Genomic DNA, 18,832 nt, shown 5'->3' with positions numbered 1-18,832 from the left:
CATATTTACTATTGACAAATGTTTATTTATTTATTATTACCTGACATACAAGTCGCGCAGTATGCCGTTCCGCACACCTCCTCTCCTCCTGGCTCCACAGAAAACCAGCGCCGTTGACAACGCTTAGTCGTGCCAACTGCATTACTGAGTGGAGACCATTTCAGCCTCACATCCTTATCTGTTAGTTTTGTATTTTTCACCTTTGTTTTTTTTGTTTCTTGTTGTTGCTAATGTATCTTTGTAATGTAATAATGATGTGTTGCTTAAATAAATATTATTCTATTTTATTCTATTCTATTCTAAAATGTGTGTCCCCCCCCCCCCTGAAACTTCTAAAATAAGAGAATGATAAAACTGAAAAAAATATATAATGTACATTACAAACTTCCACCGAAAATTGGTTTGAACGAGATAGTAAGTAGTTTTTTTTTAATACGTCATAAATCGTAAACCGCAATTTACCTTTCACTCACGTTTCACATAAAAATAAATACATTGTTTAAATTGTGTAATGTACGGAACCCTCGGTGCGCGAGTCCGACTCGCACTTGGCCGGTTTTTCTTACTGCAACCTAAGTTTCCAAAGGCAACATTCGATATTGTTTTTATTCCTTACTTGTTGTTTTTCTTATTTTTTCGCAACTGTATTAAAAAACGTCGTGTATTAAAAAAAGATATCTCGGTACTCATGGAGTAATGACATACTTTCCGCACTAGCATCGAAATGTACTATTTCAGTGCAAGCTTAATTATCATTATCACAAATCACTTGCATTCCTAATTAGGGTCATGTGCTTGATGTCATGCGAGGATGATCTCAGAAAGTGATTATAAACGACATAGTCAAGACCAGTTACCAGGATAAATCCTCATGACGGCCTCAACGAAGGTTGGTGAGCACATGTATTTATAACTAGGTTCACCTTTGTTGATACATTGCAACTCTAAATCAGGTATACCGTATACCGCATAACACGCTAACACAGGTCTTTCACAATTATTTAAAAAAAAACCGGCCAAGTGCGAGTCGGACTCGCGCACCGAGGGTTCCGTACATTACATAATTTTAACAATGTATTTTTATGCGAAACGTGAGTGAAAGGCAAGTTGCGGTTTACGATTTATGACGTATTAAAAAAAACTACTTACCAGATCTCGTTCAAACCAATTGTCGGTGGAAGTTTTCATGGTAATGTACATCATATATTTTTTTCAGTTTTATCATTCTCTTATTTTAGAAGTTTCAGGGGTGGGGGGGGACACACATTTTACCACTTTGGAAGTGTCTCTCGCGCAAACTATTCAGTTTAGAAAAAAATGATATTAGAAACCTCAATATCATTTTTGAAGACCTATCCATAGATACCCCACACGTATGGGTTTGATGAAAAAAAAAATTTTTGAGTTTCAATTCCAAGTTTTTATTTTTTTTTATTTTTGTGTGAAAATCTTAATTCGGTTTACAGAATACATCTACTTACCAAGTTTCAACAGTATAGTTCTTATAGTTTTAGAGAAAAGTGGCTGTGACATACGGACGGACAGACAGACAGACATGACGAATCTATAAGGCTTCCGTTATTTGCCATTTGGCTACGGAACCCTAAAAAGGGAACCGCCTTCAAAAAACCAACCCACTGAAAAGCACAAAATAGTTTTTTGAGCGAAATGTCGACACGTTGACAATTTCTCCACTCACTTCTTTGCTTATTCTGATTTCTTGCAAGAAACCGTAGAAAGCGTCACAGTGCTTATACAACTCTTTAACACTCGCAACGGCGGCGCCGTTCGAGATCACCAAAAATCTTTGCTGATTCGCGATAGCAGCTGCTTTGGGCCGAGTTCAGTGACCCCGTTGGCCCGCTCTACTGAGAGTTTCACCGCAATAATATCAGCAATATATATACGTTACGCCCGTAGGCTGAAAATTCTGAATTTAATTATGGTTAGGTAATACACGTAGCAGTTGCGAAATACTGTCACATAAATTAAGTAAAACACTAGTTTTCCGCATTTATCTATATATATAAACGTTAAAGTCCTGACTGACTGACTCACTTAAATCAACGCCCAGCCCAAACCGTTGGACCTAGAGAGCTGAATTTTTCACAATAGGTAGTTTTTATAACGATAGTATCCACTAAGAAGGGGTTTTACAAAATTCATCCCCTAAGGGGATGAAATGAGGGTCCAAAGTTTGTATGCGGTTCAAGTTTTATTTTAAGCTATGAATTCGAACCTTGGGTAAAAGATATATTATTAAAAAACAAGAAAACTTATTTCAGCGTTTTTAAAAATTTATCCCCCAAGGTGGTGAAAAGGGGATTGAAAGTTTGTATGGAGATAAAACATTTTATTGAGTGCGGGACTGGAATCTTTGTATAAAGGCATATTATTAGAATATAAGAAAAGTAATTTCAGCGTTTTTAAAAATTCATCCCGTAAAGTGGTTAAAAAGGGGTAGAAAATTTGTAGGGGTCCTAATTTTATTTTAAGCTACGTACTTGAAGCCTCGTAGAAAGGTATTTAATTAAAAGGAAATTAAACTTATTTTAGCATTTTTGAAAATTCATCCCCCAAGGTGGTAAAAAAGAGGTTGAAAGTTTGTATGGAGATTGGAGATCACACCTTTTTTTGAGTACAGAACTTCAGTCTTTGTATAAAGGCATATTATTAGAATACAAGAATAGTTATTTGTTATACAAGGGTGCAAAGTTGTATTTTACCCGCGAGTGTGGAATTGAAACACGAGCAAGCGAAAGGATTCTATAGTTGAACCACGAGCGAAGCGAGTGGTTCTAAAATAGAATCCTGAGCGTAGCTAGTGTTTTAACACACGAGAAGTAAAATACATTTGCACCCGTGTGTAACACAAAACTTTTCCCCTCACTATAGCGAGGAAAGTGCAACATCCACAGGCGTTAGATCATCTTCATCAACTGGAATCACTAATTTTTTTACGATATTATAACAAAAAACTCTGGAAATTCTGTACTTTTACGTGAGAAGTTTTTAAGTAAAATTTTTGTTGACAATGTTGACATTTCTGACGTATGAAATGTCAATGATGCGTTTTGAAATTGCATCGATTTAACTTGTGCGTTCAGAATTATATTTAACATAATTATTAAAAAACAAACGTTTATTATGGAATTTTAAGGTTTATGACTTAAAATCATTAAATAAAGCTAAATCTGGTATTTTTTATTAGATTCTCAAACCATTTATTTAATGATAATTAATATCGAACGAACTATTATTCTGAGCGTTTTACGTTTTGTTATCTGTCAAGCTACTTAAACACGCTCCATCCAAGGTCAAATTACTTTCCCCACTAGTGGATAAAATGCGTTTTTCCCCGCTTGTTTTAAAGGATAAAAGACGGCTTTCCGAGCTAGTGAGGGGAAAAAGTAATTTAAGCGCTTTTAAATATTCATCCCCTAAAAGGGTTAAAAAGGGGTTGAAAGTTTGAATCCATTACAAATGCTTATTGAAACTTCTTAGAAAGGCATTGTATAATATTACAAAAAAAGTTATTTCAACGTTTTTAATAATTCGACCCCTAAGGGGGTTAAAAAGGGGATGTAAGTCACCGGGAAACTTCCTTCATCCGTAATGAGTACATTCAAGGTGCTGCAAGAAGGTGGTTGTCTGTTTGCTTCTTATAAGTTTAGGTTTCCATTCTAAGTAAAATGTCCACCAAAATGTTACTATCAGGTGGGATCGTGGTCAAACGCCTGCCTATACATCATATAAAAAAAAAAGTTTATATGTAGTACAAGTTTTCGTTTTAGCTAGGAACATGAAACTTGGTAAAAGGGCATTATATTAAAATAGACGAAAACTGATTACACCGTGTTTGAAAAGTTTGTATTAATAAAGTCGGGAGGATTTTTTTTTAAATAGTGGACTTGAAAATCTAAGTTTTGAGAGGGATTATATCGAGACCAAATTTTTTCAGTTAGGGGCTTGAAATTTCGTAATTTGTGAAAGACAAATTTCATGCGTTGTATAATTATTAACAAATGATTGACCATCCCTACTGATATCTTTTGCTGCATAATATTCTATGCTCATGTAAAATATATAACCACTAAGATACAAATCCACGCGTACGAAGTCGCGGGCAACAGCTAGTTATACATAAAAGTAAACACCTACCAGAAAGGTTTTTTTACTGTTTTTACGAAGGCACACTAGGTGATATAATTAAACTTAGTTTCAATTTAAAAATACATACAAGTATAATACTAAAACAATGAAAATAGAAAACTACTATAAGACCAACCTCTTTTTAGGGTTCCGCAGCCAAATGGCAAAAAACGGAACCATTATAGATTCGTCATGTCTGTCGGTCTGTCTGTGTGTTGTCTGACTGTCCGTCCGTCCGTATGTCACAGCCACTTTTCTCTGAAACTATAAGAACTATACTGTTGAAACTTGGTAAGTAGATGTATTCTGTGAATTTTGGGGGTTCCCCATACTTGGAACTGAAACTCAAAAAAATTTTTTTCATCAAACCCATACATGTCTATGGATAGGTCTTCAAAAATGATATTGAGGTTTCTAATATCATTTTTTTCTAAAGTGAATAGTTTGCGCGAGAGACACTTCCAAGTTGTAAAATGTGTGTCCCTCCCCCCCCCCCCTGTAACTTCTAAAATAAGAGAATGATAAAACTGAAAAAAATGTATGATGTACATTACCATGCAAACTTCCACCGAAAATTGGTTTGAACGAGATCTAGTAAGTAGTTTTTTTTAATACGTCATAAATCGTAAACCGCAACTTACCTTTCACTCACGTTTCACATAAAAAATACATTGTTAAAATTATGTAATGTACGGAACCCTCGGTGCGCGAGTCCGACTCGCACTTGGCCGGTTTTTTTTATGATGAATAGGCAGGCGTTTGACCACGACAGCATTTTGAGACTTTTGCTATAGGTTATTATGTAAGCATAACGTAAATTCAAAATTTTCAGCTTAAATGCGTACGTAACGTAACGTATGTAGTTATGTATATTGCAAGTATTTTTGTGGCGAAACTTTTTTCTATTTCTTACAAAACTTACATATTGCAGAGCAAGGTGCGGTAGCTTCATTTTAATACAACTTTAACATTTTATAGTGAGCTAGTCTTAGGTACCTACTAGGTAAGATGTCAAAAGCTCTTCGATAGATTGATTTCGAAGACATTTTTATTTTTAACCGACTTCTTGAATGTACTATATATGTTCCCAGATTTTTCTAAATAGAAAATAAATGTTTGGTAAAAGATATTGTTTGTTCCATTGCCATCAAGGCAAGATAATGGGATACTGGAGAAATTAAGGAAGCCCTTCAAAGATTATAAACACTTCTATAGCTGGTGTGATAGTGAATTAGCTATTTGTAATAGGTACCATAAATTAGTAAATTTTCAAGACGAACAACTTCCATACAACACCACATGTCTTTTTACTATTTTTCTATGTTGATTGCTATTGAAATATAACTATGAAAACGGATTATAACGGTTTTTATCGCGTATATATATATATATATATATATATATATAAGCCTTAAAGTTTATAGTCTATGATGGTTCATTATTTTTAGTATGTGGGTATTTTTGCACTTTTTAGTTTTTCCTCAGTCACCCGTTGACCACGAACGCTGTAAAGGGTTCGAAACGTCGGGATGTATTATAAATTCAATATACGCGATATAATCCGTTTTCATAGTTTTATTTTATGAGTAACTATCGCGGTAACCGAAGACAATATTTTGATTGCTATTGCCAGGAATGTTAATTGCTGGCTTTGTGCTGGTGTTGTGTTTATGTACGACTACATAATCCCAAGCGCACTGGCACTCGTTTTTAAGAAAGCGACTGCAGTTTGACCTTCCAACCCGGAGAGGAAACTAGGCCTCTTTGGGTTAGTCCAGTTTCCTAACGATGTTTTCCTTCACTGAAAACCAAAAAAAGATATAAAATGTTTTAAGAGCAAATTAAATTACTTTGAAAATATTTTGTTTTGTGTTTTTTCAAGTAGACACCTTTATTTCGGTATATAAACTGTTATTTCGTTCTTCCGAAAAGTAATTTTAACTTTCGAAAAACTAATTGGTACAAGTTGGGGTTGAAATCCGCGACCTCCGGTTTAATAGTCGCATGTCTCACCACTTACTAACGCTCTCAATCAACGCTCTGCTGGCTATGAACATGTTATTAGTTATTGCTAATGATATTATTAACATGATAAAATCGCGATTCATCTCAAATTCTTATTCATGTTTCCGTTTATAAATTCATTTTATCTGTTTAGTCACGCACATGTACTTAAACATAATAAAATTCTTATATTAATAATTATACATGTTTTGAAAAAAAAAAATGGAAGACGCGAATTCCGCCTATAAATGCAACCATAACGAACAAGCAATAGTGCAATAAACTTGCGATTTGGCGAGGTAACTATATATTCATAATATGAATATGGATATGACTTAAATAAATTGGGGACCTACTAGCAAACGGAAAGTATGAAAAACAGTATTCTGTTATCTATATGTACATATTTTTACGCAGAACAATTGATACACGCAATAACCAAAATCCAATTGTAAATGTAAATTTTTAAATTCTGTTATTTCAATGATTACCCTCAAGGGCTTGAAACTTACACATTTTTTTTTATTGAGGTGCGCAATAAAGAGATATTGTATTGAATCGTATTGTAACTACCCTACTTTGATGGGTATTATATCAAATATGAATAAATATATTATAAGACATTATTCTTGAGCTCTGGGGGTATATCCATGTTAACACAACGTGTAAGGGTCATTCACCCCGACTCCGATCACTACAACCGAAGTCCGATCAGTTACAAAACATAGTCCGAGTGGGCATAGTCGTTAAGTGGCTTCAAATCGAAATGTCGTGCACACTTGTTACAAATTCAATTACAGACATCACAGTAACATATCAGTCACTCACTCGCACACTTATCACACACACTTTTACATTTCCGCGGCAATTTGATGATTTGTTTTAGTTTTAGTCTTTGTTTTAGTTTTAGTCTTAAGTTTAGTTCGTTCTGGTGTTGGGTTTTTCTGTAACTTTCGTTATAAATATATTTAAAAAAGGCGGTTATTAATATTTTGTTTGTCTTAATTTTCTGTTTAATAATGTTTGTATTTTTATGTCAATGTAAATTTTATTTGTGTGTCGTTGGCGTACGTGTCGCCATTATTATTTTTTAGATTAAGCCAGGTCCCCACAGAAAACCAGCGCCACGGTTTGCCGCGGCACTATGCTGAGTGGGGATCCTTTTTGGCGTCCAAATGTTTTTTTGTCTGCATGCTTTTCTTTTTTTTATGTACTATGTTGTGGCGTCAAATAAATGTATTTTCTTTCTTTCTTTCTTCTTCTTTCATATTGTCAGGATGTTTGCACCTTGCGCAGGCTCTGGCTTGCGTAGCGCTATGCACAGACATAATCTGAGTAGATCATCCAAGTGCCTTTATGCTTAACAAAGTACACTCCATTAGTGTTGTACTGCATGAAATGAAAAATTATTTTAAAGCTGAGAAATATATATAAAAACCATACATGTAGCCATATTCAGTAGCACGGCGGCGGTCAAGTAAGAAAGTTTTATTTACGGGATTGCTTTATGTTAATGGCTATAAAAGTTTGCAGCCGCTTTCACGTTATTCCTTACCTACCTTTAAGAGGATAGTTAGTAAACGATCATACATTTCTGATTATGTAGACGTATGATACCTCTGTTAATAGGCCTTGTTAATCGTCTTAATTTTAACTTTACGTTATCGATAAGTCGATAACCGATACTTATTACGTTCAAATTTTGAACATCTCTGAGAAACAAAGAAATTTGATTTGGCCTCTATTCTAATATCAGCCGAGATGACGTTTTATTCGAAATAAAGTGTCAGTTGAAAACAATTTTGTCAAAATTCGGTACTTGATGTCCAACGATATAGCAGTCGCCAGAGTTTGGCGTTATCCAGATAATTTCTTATAATTATTTCAAATAAAATCATTTCAAATAAATTTATTCGAAGATAAGTTAAATCACAAATAGTGCGTTGACAACTTTTTTATTTAAATAAATTATCTAGACGAAGATAACTGGCCTCGTTTGTTATTGAAGTAAGCTTATAATAATAAATTTATAGAATGTCACGTCGGGTCAAACCGTCACACTGACACTGTACTACTGACATTCATCTTTTATTTAAAATCCCAACTAATTTATCTAGATAAAAATTAAACTGATCTAGATAAATTCAAAATAACAAATTACGTATTATTTAGTTATTTCAAATAAAAGATGATTTAGTTATCTTCCCGGTTATTCGTAAATATATAATTTTTGCCCAACTCTGGCACTCGCCCCCCGACTCCAGTTTGTCTGAATACAAAAAACCGGCCAAGTGCGAGTCGGACTAGCGTTCCAAGGGTTCCGTGTATTACACAATTTAAACAATGTATTGTTTTTGTAAAACGTGAGTGAAATGTCTTTAAACACCCGTAGGGGTCGGATCAAAAACTAAGTAATTAAGTCCGACTCACGCTTAACTGCAACTTCTAATAGGTTAATTTTCCTGTAATCTACAGGTAAAGATCTATTTAGTGTATTTTTTTGAAAATTTTAGACCCAGTAGTTTCGGAGATAAAGGGGGGGGATGGTCATTTTTTGCCTATTTTCTTGAATAACTTCTAAGCTGTTAATCCTAAAATTATTTAAAAAATATATTTGAGATCCTCATAATGAGCTCTTTCATTTCATATGTAACACGATATAGTTTGAAAAACTATTTTTATTAATTTTCTCATTTACCCCCCAAAAGTGGCGCCTATGTTTAAAATAATTGGTCACAAACTTACATATGTGTACCAAATTTTAACTTAATTGGTCCAGTAGTTTCGGAGAAAATAGGCTGTGACAGACGGACAGACAGACAGACGCACGAGTGATTCTATAAGGGTTCCGTTTTTTTCCTTTTGAGGTAGGTAACCCTAAAAAATAATAGCCCCTTTAATAGCCAAAGCAAGAGCAACCTTCGCACAGCTTCGCCCCGTATGGCAATCAAGTAAACTGACACGGAGAGTCAAGCTCAGAATATTCCGGTCAAACGTAAAAACCGTATTGCTGTATGGGTGCGAGACGTGGAAGGTCACAAAAGACATCTCGCGCCAGCTACAAGTCTGTATTAACCGCTGCCTCCGCCGCATTCTCGGTATATACTGGCCCGAGAAAATTTCCAATATCAACCTGTGGAGATGCTGCAATGAGACTCCGATCGACCAGCAGATCAAGCGCCGGAAATGGAGTTGGATTGGGCATACACTCCGAAGGGATCCTGAACACATACCGAGGCAAGCCCTAGACTGGAATCCCCAAGGAAAGAGGAAACGTTGCCGTCCAAAGCAGACCTGGCGCCGGACTATCATTGCAGAGGCGAAGGCTATTGGGAAGACTTGGAGCGAAGTCAAGCACGAAGCTCAAGACCGATCCAGATGGCGGCGCACTGTGGACGCCCTCTGCCCCACCTAGGGGACATAGGACAATAAGTCAAGTAAGTCAACCCTAAAAAACAACGGATGCGTGACATGCGCGAAAAAGAGTTTTGAATGATTCACGGTTAGTTTCACTAGACTTATATTGACCGGGATATAGACCGTGATTACCTTTTGTATTATTTATGAGCTCCCGTGATTTCGACGCAGTTACATGCATCATGTTCACGGGTGACTGAAGATAGCGGTTGGGTGTCAAAGTTGTGTAGACAGCGCTCGGTCTACCCTCATTCTTGCGCGTCGGCTGCGTTCGCTTTCAACGTTACGCAAGCCGCTTGTTGGTCTGGTCGCGTTAACACTCGTTGGTCTGTCCAAACACACTACACTCACGGTGTCACTACGAATGAGTGTAGTGTGTTTGGACAGATCAACAAGTGTGAATGCGACCGATGGTAACGTTGACAGCGAACGCAGCCGACGCGCAAGAATGAGGGTAGACCGAGCGCTGTCTACACAACTTTGACACCCATCCGCTATCTTCAGTCACCCGTGAACATGATGCATGTAACTGCGTCGAAATATCCGGAGCTCATAAATAATACAAAAGGTAATCACGGTCTATATCCCGGTCAAAATAAGTCATGCGCGAAAAAGTTTTCATTACCGCCATTTGACGTTAAATTAGTTTGTAAGTATAAAATGTCTTTGTTTTGTCAAAGATATTGATGTAGATAAAGCAGCAGGGTTTATAAAACGAATGAAATAAGTTTCATCATCAAAGGATCACAATAGTAACGAGTTTCATCATGTAGCAGTTACATAAAGTACTAGTAGGAGAATACCTAAGAGCCTGGTTTACATATAAATTGCGTTACATTTATGAGTCTATTTTGATATAATGTCTGCGTTACCGGAACGGCTAGGTGGTACGCAGCCTTTCACGCAGTTAATTTGGCAGGACCCCCTTCATACCGCACCCCGCCTCAGCGAGAGAAAGTAGTTAGCCTACGCAATGCTAGGGGTCGTCGACCGAACTCGAAAATCCGAACCTCTGACGAAAAGTGACACACTACCTGCGAGCATTTTATATTCAGTAGGTGTGGTCAGTTTCTTGTACGACCGATGAATGGGCAATGCGATTAGGTCGGGCTAGCTTAGCAACTGCCTATTGTGTGCGCAGCTGATGGCGGACACGTAGTAGCCCTAACAGTCCCATAATATACCTGCACTCATACACTTATCAAGTTAATACACACAATACTTATACATATTATACTACGAGTAAGTGGTTGAGTTTGAATCCCTCGTATAAGTATGTTTCTGGAAACTTACAGTTTAGAGTAAAGGAGTGTCAATATATAACTACTCACATGGCTTTACCACTACCACTAGCGACCCGCCCCGGCTACGCACGGGTAGTTCAACTAATTTACACAAAACCTTTACAAATTATACATATAAACCTTCCTCTTGAATCATTTTATCTATTAAAAAAAACCGCATCAAAATTCGTTGCGTAGTTTTAAAAATCTAAGCATAAGGTACATAGGGACAGACGGACGGACAGACAGCGGAAAGCGACTTTGTTTTATACTATGTAGTGATAGTGATTAGGGTGGTCCTTATTTGTCGCAGTTATGTATTTCTTAATGTAACTATCACTAAAAAAACCCGTCATGTTTTTTTTCAGAACGTTTAAATACATTTAAGGGGTCGCTACCGCGTACATTGAAAATTTGGCCTTCCATACAAGATGTTTTTTTTTTTTTCTTTTTTTTTTTGGTTGTGGGCGATGAGTCAGGGAGTATTAATGTGCAACTTTAAAACAACATAAAAATTAAACAACTGTCACAATTTTAATGTATTATTTATCACAAAAAAATCGTAATTTAAGCGTTGCTCAAACATTTTACGGGTTAATATTTCTTTTTTTTAATCGACAGCTTAAGAAATAAAACTATGAAAACGGATTATATCGCGTATATTGAATTTATAATACATCCCCGTCACCCGTTGACCACGAACGCTGTAAAGGGTTCGAAACGTCGGGATGTATTATAAATTCAATATACGCGATATAATCCGTTTTCATAGTTTTATTTCATGAGTAACTATCGCGGTAACCGAAGACAATACGACAGCTTAAGTTCAAACAGAAAGAATATTATAAATTATGAAATACCACTATGCCACAAAACAGCGTAATAGGTATTATGCATTAAAAGATGAATGTTTTGATACAAATGTAAACCGACAGGTTAACGTACGATGGCTTGTCAAGGCAAAGTGTTTTCACACGCATGGAGCTATGAAAAGTGAGTATTGTACTGAAACAAATAACAACATGTTTGCATTAACCGATGTTAGCGAGGAGGCGCTAATTACGCTGTCGGTCCTCATAAGTGGAGTGGGACAGTTAGTGTCCATATTAACAGCAACACTTAACTAACCGTTGGTAGATTTTAGGTGATTGTGATAAGGTATACGCATGATCATTTAACAGTGCCGACGATGGTACGCGACAGTTACTGCTGAAATCATCGTGGACAATCCTACAGGATATTAAGGTGCGGTGGCCAGAGGCCGATATTTCAAATATCAGTTTAACTAGTTTAGAATTTAAATAGTGATAAGTACTGTTAATGTAGAAAGTTTAACCAAAATTTTATAAACAAGTAACATTTTGTTTAAAGTCTGCTATGAGTTCTGCCGGCCTAGCCAAGGTGACAATAGCTTTCGCTACGACAACGAAACTCTTTGTGTCTCTCTATCACTCTTCCATATTAGTGCGACAGTGACAGTTGCGTTTCGATCGCTACGAAGCGTAAGCGATTGGCAAGTTGGCTACGCGGTAATTTTGTTACCAATTCGTATTGTATTTTGTTTTCAACTTCTATGAACCTACAAAAAATCTTCAAATTGCTGAAACCCGAGATATAAAAATTGAATTAAACACAGCTGTAATTCTAAACAACAAAGTAACACGCTATTTTAGAAACATCTAATTATTTAAATATAGGTCATAAAAAAAAACGTACAAACTAAATAAAATTGATCAGACTCGCCTTCTTACAGACAAGATATAAAAAACCTGACAGCAAAAGGGCTGGGAAAGTCACGATTCGTGAATGATTAGCCACATAAAAAATAACCGTATTAAAAACATAACAGAATTGTGGCCCAGTTTACTAAGCGCATAGCAAATAGCAGGCGCCGGGCGGTGTTAAGGGGCCCACTGACTATCAGCCCGCCGGACGATATCGGCCTGTCAGTTAGAACAAAAATTTGACAGTTGCGAATAACTGACACGCCGATATCGTCCAGCGGACTGATAGTCAGTGGATCACTTTAGAAGCAGACTAAGTTCATACAGAGTAGTTCATCTGTAAACAAAGCTACAGCTATCTGATCACGGCAACGCACGAACGTGTTATGCTATTTCAGCCAGGCTCAGTACAAAAACTACTGAGGTTGACTGAAGTAGCATGAGAAATACGAACATTTCCGAGAAAATACGATGGCAAACAATTATGTACTATATCTGTACAAGCGCTAGCCGCGCGTAAAAAAAGCAAGTGACTATCTAATATTTTTCAGTAATGTTACAAGTAGGGAGCTGTTCTCGTTTACCTCCGAGTCATATGAGACGCAGGTCCAATCTTTTTTTATGCATTTTGTATAAAAAAATACACACAAAAAATGTCTAATAGATAAGCTATAAATATCATTTAGTTTGTGAGGTGTGTTCACTGTATGGTGGTAACTTTGAGCAAACTTTCTATAGAGGCAAATTGAATTAAATAATGACATTTAATCCTGAACTACCGTGCATACCTTTAGTGCGACATAAAATAGTACCTAGAAACTAAATAAAATTGAACTAAAAAAATCCATACTAAATTGTTGCCATGCTCAAGCATTTTACGTCAAAAATATGACAGTCTGACAGTTACGTAGGAAGTGGCGCCCTCATTTATTTTCTACAATATCTTGCCGGACTATTCTTGTATAGTACTTTAAGAAAAATATAAAAGGTTAACGATATAGAAAGATGTTCTGGAACTACTTCTTATGATTATTCTTATTATTATTCTTCTTTCCATGATTAGATGGAAATATCAAACGTGCATAATATCAGGAGAATCTTCAACAGTCAGGATACCCAATCTTAGGTTCTGTATTTTAGGTTAAACAACGAAAATTATTGGTGACTACAGTAGTGCTGTTATTGTGATTATACTGTAGGTGGGCTCACGGCAAGAAGTGGGAGGGCCGCAGAGGTAGTTTCGGCTGCTGATGTGGTGGTGAAAGGCCATGCTGAGGAGATTCGTTTAGGTGATTCGGGCGGAGGGCGTCTGACCTGGGCGACCCTACGTCCCACCTTCACAAATTTCCGATGTCGCGCAACTAGCCAACTTCTCACTTCTATACCCGAGTCGGTGTCCTAACGACTGAAAGCACCTTTTATATGTGCCGGTAAGCGTTCCCAATGTTGTGGGCCCTTGTAGGGTGGGAGCCGATGAGGATGAAGATAAACGTACGAACTATGGATAACAGGTCGAACGAAAACCCCCAAGCTGATCCAGCAGCGTTCATCGCTAATGGTGAAGCCACACATGCGAGACAAGCTGTCCCAGAGACAGTGCGTCAAGCAAACCACCCGGCTGGTCAGCAACCTAGTTCATCTGGGGAGCAGACTGGCCCAAACACATTCCTGGACTGGCAGGTAGTGGACCGCAGGCCCAAGAAGCGACCCACTAGTGGGAAGCCTCACCTAGCCAGAGCCGGGAATTCTTCCTCTTCCAACCCACCCCCCCCTGTTCAACGTCAAGGTGGGGTGGCTAAGAAGAAGAAGAAAAATAAGAACCAGAGGCGCGCGGCTCGGCTAGCACGAGATCAGCAGCTGGGCACCACACAGACACACACACACACACAGACACACAACCCTGCAACCGAGGAGGGAGCACGGGCTTCTCAGAAGCCGGCACCCGAACCGGCGCCGAACAAGCAGGATGCTGCTGGCAAGCCTCCGCCGAAGGGGAAAGGTTCCATCCTACCCCCTAAGGCAGGAAGGTCGGCCAGTAGCCCTGCTGTTCCGCCTGCAGTTCCACCCAAACGACGGCCAGGCAAGTTCGCACGAGCCGCTGCTAAAAGGACGCGAGAAGAGTCCTTCTCCCCGCAAGGAGATAACAAAAAGCAGCGACTAGTGAGCCCCAGCCAACCGAAAGCGTCGTACGCACAAGCAGCGGCATCTGACCTGACGATCGTCATCACGGACGCAAAGTCGGGTAAGATCTCCGCTGAAACATCCCACGCCATTCTCCGCGGGTTGCACCAAGCAATCGTGGTGGAGGCGAGGAAGAACATCGTGGGAGCCCGGCCACCTAAATTCAAGGGTAAACCGGTTTTCGCTGAGGGGCAGCTGAGGGTCTTCGCAGAGGACGAATACTCGGCCGCCTGGTCTCAGCGATGCATCCAGTCCCTAACCTTGCCAGACATCTCCCTAACGGCAGTTCGCCAGTCGGAGATGGCAAGGAGAGTTAAGTGCGGGCTCCTTATACCCAATATAAACAACTCGTCCTGGGAAGACGTCCGTCAGGCAGCTGACGGACTGAAGTACCAGAATGAATGGGCCAAGGTCGGCACTTGGTCCATCATTGAGATACTGCGGCAAGACCAGGGGTGGTTTGTCGCCTTCACAATCCCCGAAGACCTCGTCCCCGCCTTTATGGAGAGGGGGAGATCCCTGAACTGTGGAGTGGGTAATGTCTACCTCAGGTTCAGGGGTCCCGGAGGCAAATACCTGGACCAGCCTCCCACCCTGCAGGACTCCACCCTAAGGGTAACGGGAGCACAGGTCCCTAGTCGACAGGCCCCGGGCACCCCCGGTCAGAGTAAATCTGCCTCCGGAGAGGAAGTTGCCCCCCCATCGATGCCCAAGCCAACGACAGCCGAACCCTCGGAGGATGAACTCCTTGGCACTGGTGATGAACCAGCCGGGACAACATCCGACGGTGAGTACCTGTCGGCTTGGATAGAGACGGGGCTGGCCGACATGTTGAAGGAGGGAGGGGAGATGCAAGACGGAGACCCCACCACCGACAACATGGACACCGGCTAGTGTCCTACAAGCAAACCTCCAGCACAGCGTGGCCGCTACGGCCCAACTGAGACGCTGCCTGGTAGGTTTGCCAACAGCCGTTGCCCTCCTACAAGAACCATGGGTGGGCAACGGTCACATACGCGGGCTCTCCGACACGAAAGGTAAGCTCTATTACTCCACGGTACACGCCGTCCCTAGGGCTTGTATCCTAACCACTAATAATATCATTGCACAACCGCTCACTGAGTTCTGTTCCAGAGACCTGTGTGCGATTAAACTACAAGTTCCACTGCCAACAGGCTGTCGCGACCTAGTCCTCGCCTCGGCGTACATGCCCGGAGAGGACGAGCCGCCGCCCGCCGAACTACAACGACTGGTCAGCCACTGCGAGAGAGTGGGCCTCGCATTAATCATCGGGGCCGACTCCAACGCACACCACCCGCTGTGGGGAATGGAGACCAGTAACAACAGAGGTAAGACACTTGTTGAATATCTTGTGACTACTAATCTAAACATTTTAAATGTAGGTGCCGAACCAACATTCGTAAACAAACGATGCAGGACGATTATTGACCTGACTCTGGCTTCGGAGGAGGTCAGTGAACTAGTCATGGGATGGCACGTCTCCCAGGAGGCCTCTTGCTCAGACCATAGATGGATTCGCTTCAATCTACTAGCATCTTGTGACACACCAACCGCCCGAAGGAATCCCAGGAAAACGGACCGAGCCACCTTCAGGAATGTCCTAGGTGAAAGCCTCGACCTGCTTCCTCCGAGGGACGACTTCCGGGAACCGACTGAAATAGAACAGCAGGTAAACATCTTAACCGATGCCCTCGTAGACAGCTACCACAAGGCGTGTCCCTTAAAACCACCGGCAAGGACTGCCATAACGGGACACAAGTGGTGGGGTCCAGAACTGGAGAGACTCCGACGGAAAACCAGGAGACTCTTCAACAGGGCCATGAACACAACGGCCGAGGTAGACTGGGACAACTACTATGAAGCCAAGGCCAATTACAAAAAAAGACTGCGGTACTGGAGATCCTTATCATGGAGGAACTTCTGCAGCAGCATCGAAACACTAGACCACGCCAACCGTGTAAGGAAAACATTAGCGTACAAGACCACATCACAATTGGGCTCACTCCGGAGACCCGATGGCACGTACACATCTTCCCCTGCAGAGACCCAACGCCTTCTCCTGGAAACTCACTTTCCAGGATGCGTAAGTCTCGCCGATGAAGATCAGCAGGATGAGGTATACAGTACAGCAGACAACAACTGGCAAATGGCGCACAGAGTCGTCACCGCTGAGAAACTCAGGTGGGCTATAAACAGTTTCCATCCCTTCAAGGCGGCTGGTCCGGATGGGATCTTCCCTGCTCTCCTACAGTGGGGTCTAGAGCTCATCCAGGAAACCCTGACCAACATCATGGCAGCATGCCTAGCCTGGGGGTACGTGCCCAGGAGATGGAGGGATGTGAACGTGATATTCATACCAAAACCAGGTAAGAATGACTACACGGCGGCTAAATCCTTCAGGCCCATCAGTCTCACATCATTCCTGCTGAAAACACTGGAAAAACTGTGCGACAGGGATTTGAGGGATCGAACGCTAAAGAACACACCGATGCACAACAACCAGCACGCGTACAGCTCAGGTAAATCCACAGAATCGGCACTACACATGGTCGTCAGCCGCATTGAAAGAGCCATCCATGCCAAAGAACTGTGCCTTGGCACCTTCATTGACATCGAGGGCGCTTTCGACAAGACCCACTTTACCAGCATAGGGAATGCCTTGGATAGCCACGGCGCGGAACCCGGACTAACAAAGTGGATTATGAACATGCTAAACAAAAGAACTATATAAGGTATGCAGGTGAACCGCAGGCCGTGGCGGCGGTGCGAGGATGCCCTCAAGGGGGAGTCCTGTCACCTCTGCTGTGGAACCTAGTAGTCAACAACCTTATAACCAAACTGAACGAGGAACACTTCTACACAATAGGCTACGCTGATGATCTGGCAATATTAATATCAGGTAAATTTGCCAGTACAGTCTGCGATCTCACCCAAGCTGCTCTTCGGATTGTAGAACGCTGGTGTAGAGAATTCGACCTATCAGTCAACCCCACCAAAACAGAAATGGTAATGTTCACCAATAAAAGAGCGCTTGGCAACTTTACCAGACCAACACTTTTCCAAACCGAGCTACAGCTGACCGATGAAGTTAAGTACTTAGGGCTAACTCTCGACAGTAAACTCAACTGGAACAATCACATCAACAAACGTATAGACAAGGCGGGAGTTGTCTTCTGGCAATGCAGAAGGATGATTGGTAAGAGGTGGGGACTCAACCCAAAAATTACTCTCTGGCTCTATAAGACAATAATCCGCCCCTTACTCTGTTACGGTGCTCTGGTTTGGTGGCCAAGAACAAACCTAGGCAACGTACGAGACAAGCTACAAAGACTCCAAAGGCTCGCATGCGCGGCCACCACTGGCTGTACGAGGTCCACACCGACTGCAGCCATGGAGGTCATGTTAAGCCTTCCACCGCTGCACCTACACATACAACAAGAGGCCAGTCTCTCAGCGGTAAGGCTGCGAGCCCTTAATATATGGTCCAACATCATAGGAGCTCTTCACACAACTTGCCTGGCTAAGGTATATGACGAATTTCCAGTGCTCAATTCGGGCACGGATCGGATTCATAAACAAGCTATCTTCGACAAAAGGTACAAAATACAGTTATACGAGGACGACAATTACGAAGGACTCAATCCTCGGGAGCTCAGAATCTTCACTGATGGGTCCAAAACAGACAGCGGATCGGGCTCTGGAACCTTCTCAGAAGACCTGAACATGTCAATTACCACTCCGCTAGGAGCCCATAACTCGGTATTCCAGGCTGAGTGCATGGGCATCATAAACGCGGCGGCTGCCATCACTGCAAGGAAGGTAGTAGGATCCTCCATCCGCATACTCTCCGACAGTAGAGCAGTCTTGATGGCTCTAAAAAGCCATATAGTCACATCCAAACTTATACACGAATGCCACGAACGACTAATGGAGGTATGTCATAACAATAAGATCACCCTACAATGGATCAAAGGACACAGCGGATCCCGGGGTAACGATGCTGCGGACGAGCTTGCCAGGCAAGGATCGAGTGCGGGAGCGATTGGCCCA

General features: G+C 40.9%; 1 protein-coding gene across 1 annotated transcript in view; it reads left to right on the top strand.

Annotated features, from left to right (window-relative positions):
- The first annotated feature begins 251 nt into the window (after positions 1 to 251).
- LOC134742502 (glycolipid transfer protein-like) overlaps positions 252 to 18,832 on the top strand; it is a 48,185-nt gene continuing 29,604 nt past the window's right edge. The window contains exon 1 of the mRNA XM_063675719.1: positions 252 to 256. Within this exon, the coding sequence (XP_063531789.1) occupies positions 252 to 256 (5 nt within the window). The remainder of the gene's footprint in view (positions 257 to 18,832) is intronic.

The sequence above is a fragment of the Cydia strobilella genome, chromosome 6 (genome assembly GCF_947568885.1).
Source record: "Cydia strobilella chromosome 6, ilCydStro3.1, whole genome shotgun sequence".
NCBI classification, from domain to species: Eukaryota; Metazoa; Arthropoda; class Insecta; order Lepidoptera; family Tortricidae; genus Cydia; species Cydia strobilella.
Note: the sequence above shows the minus strand (reverse complement) of the source record. Positions and strands in the feature narration are given on the sequence as shown.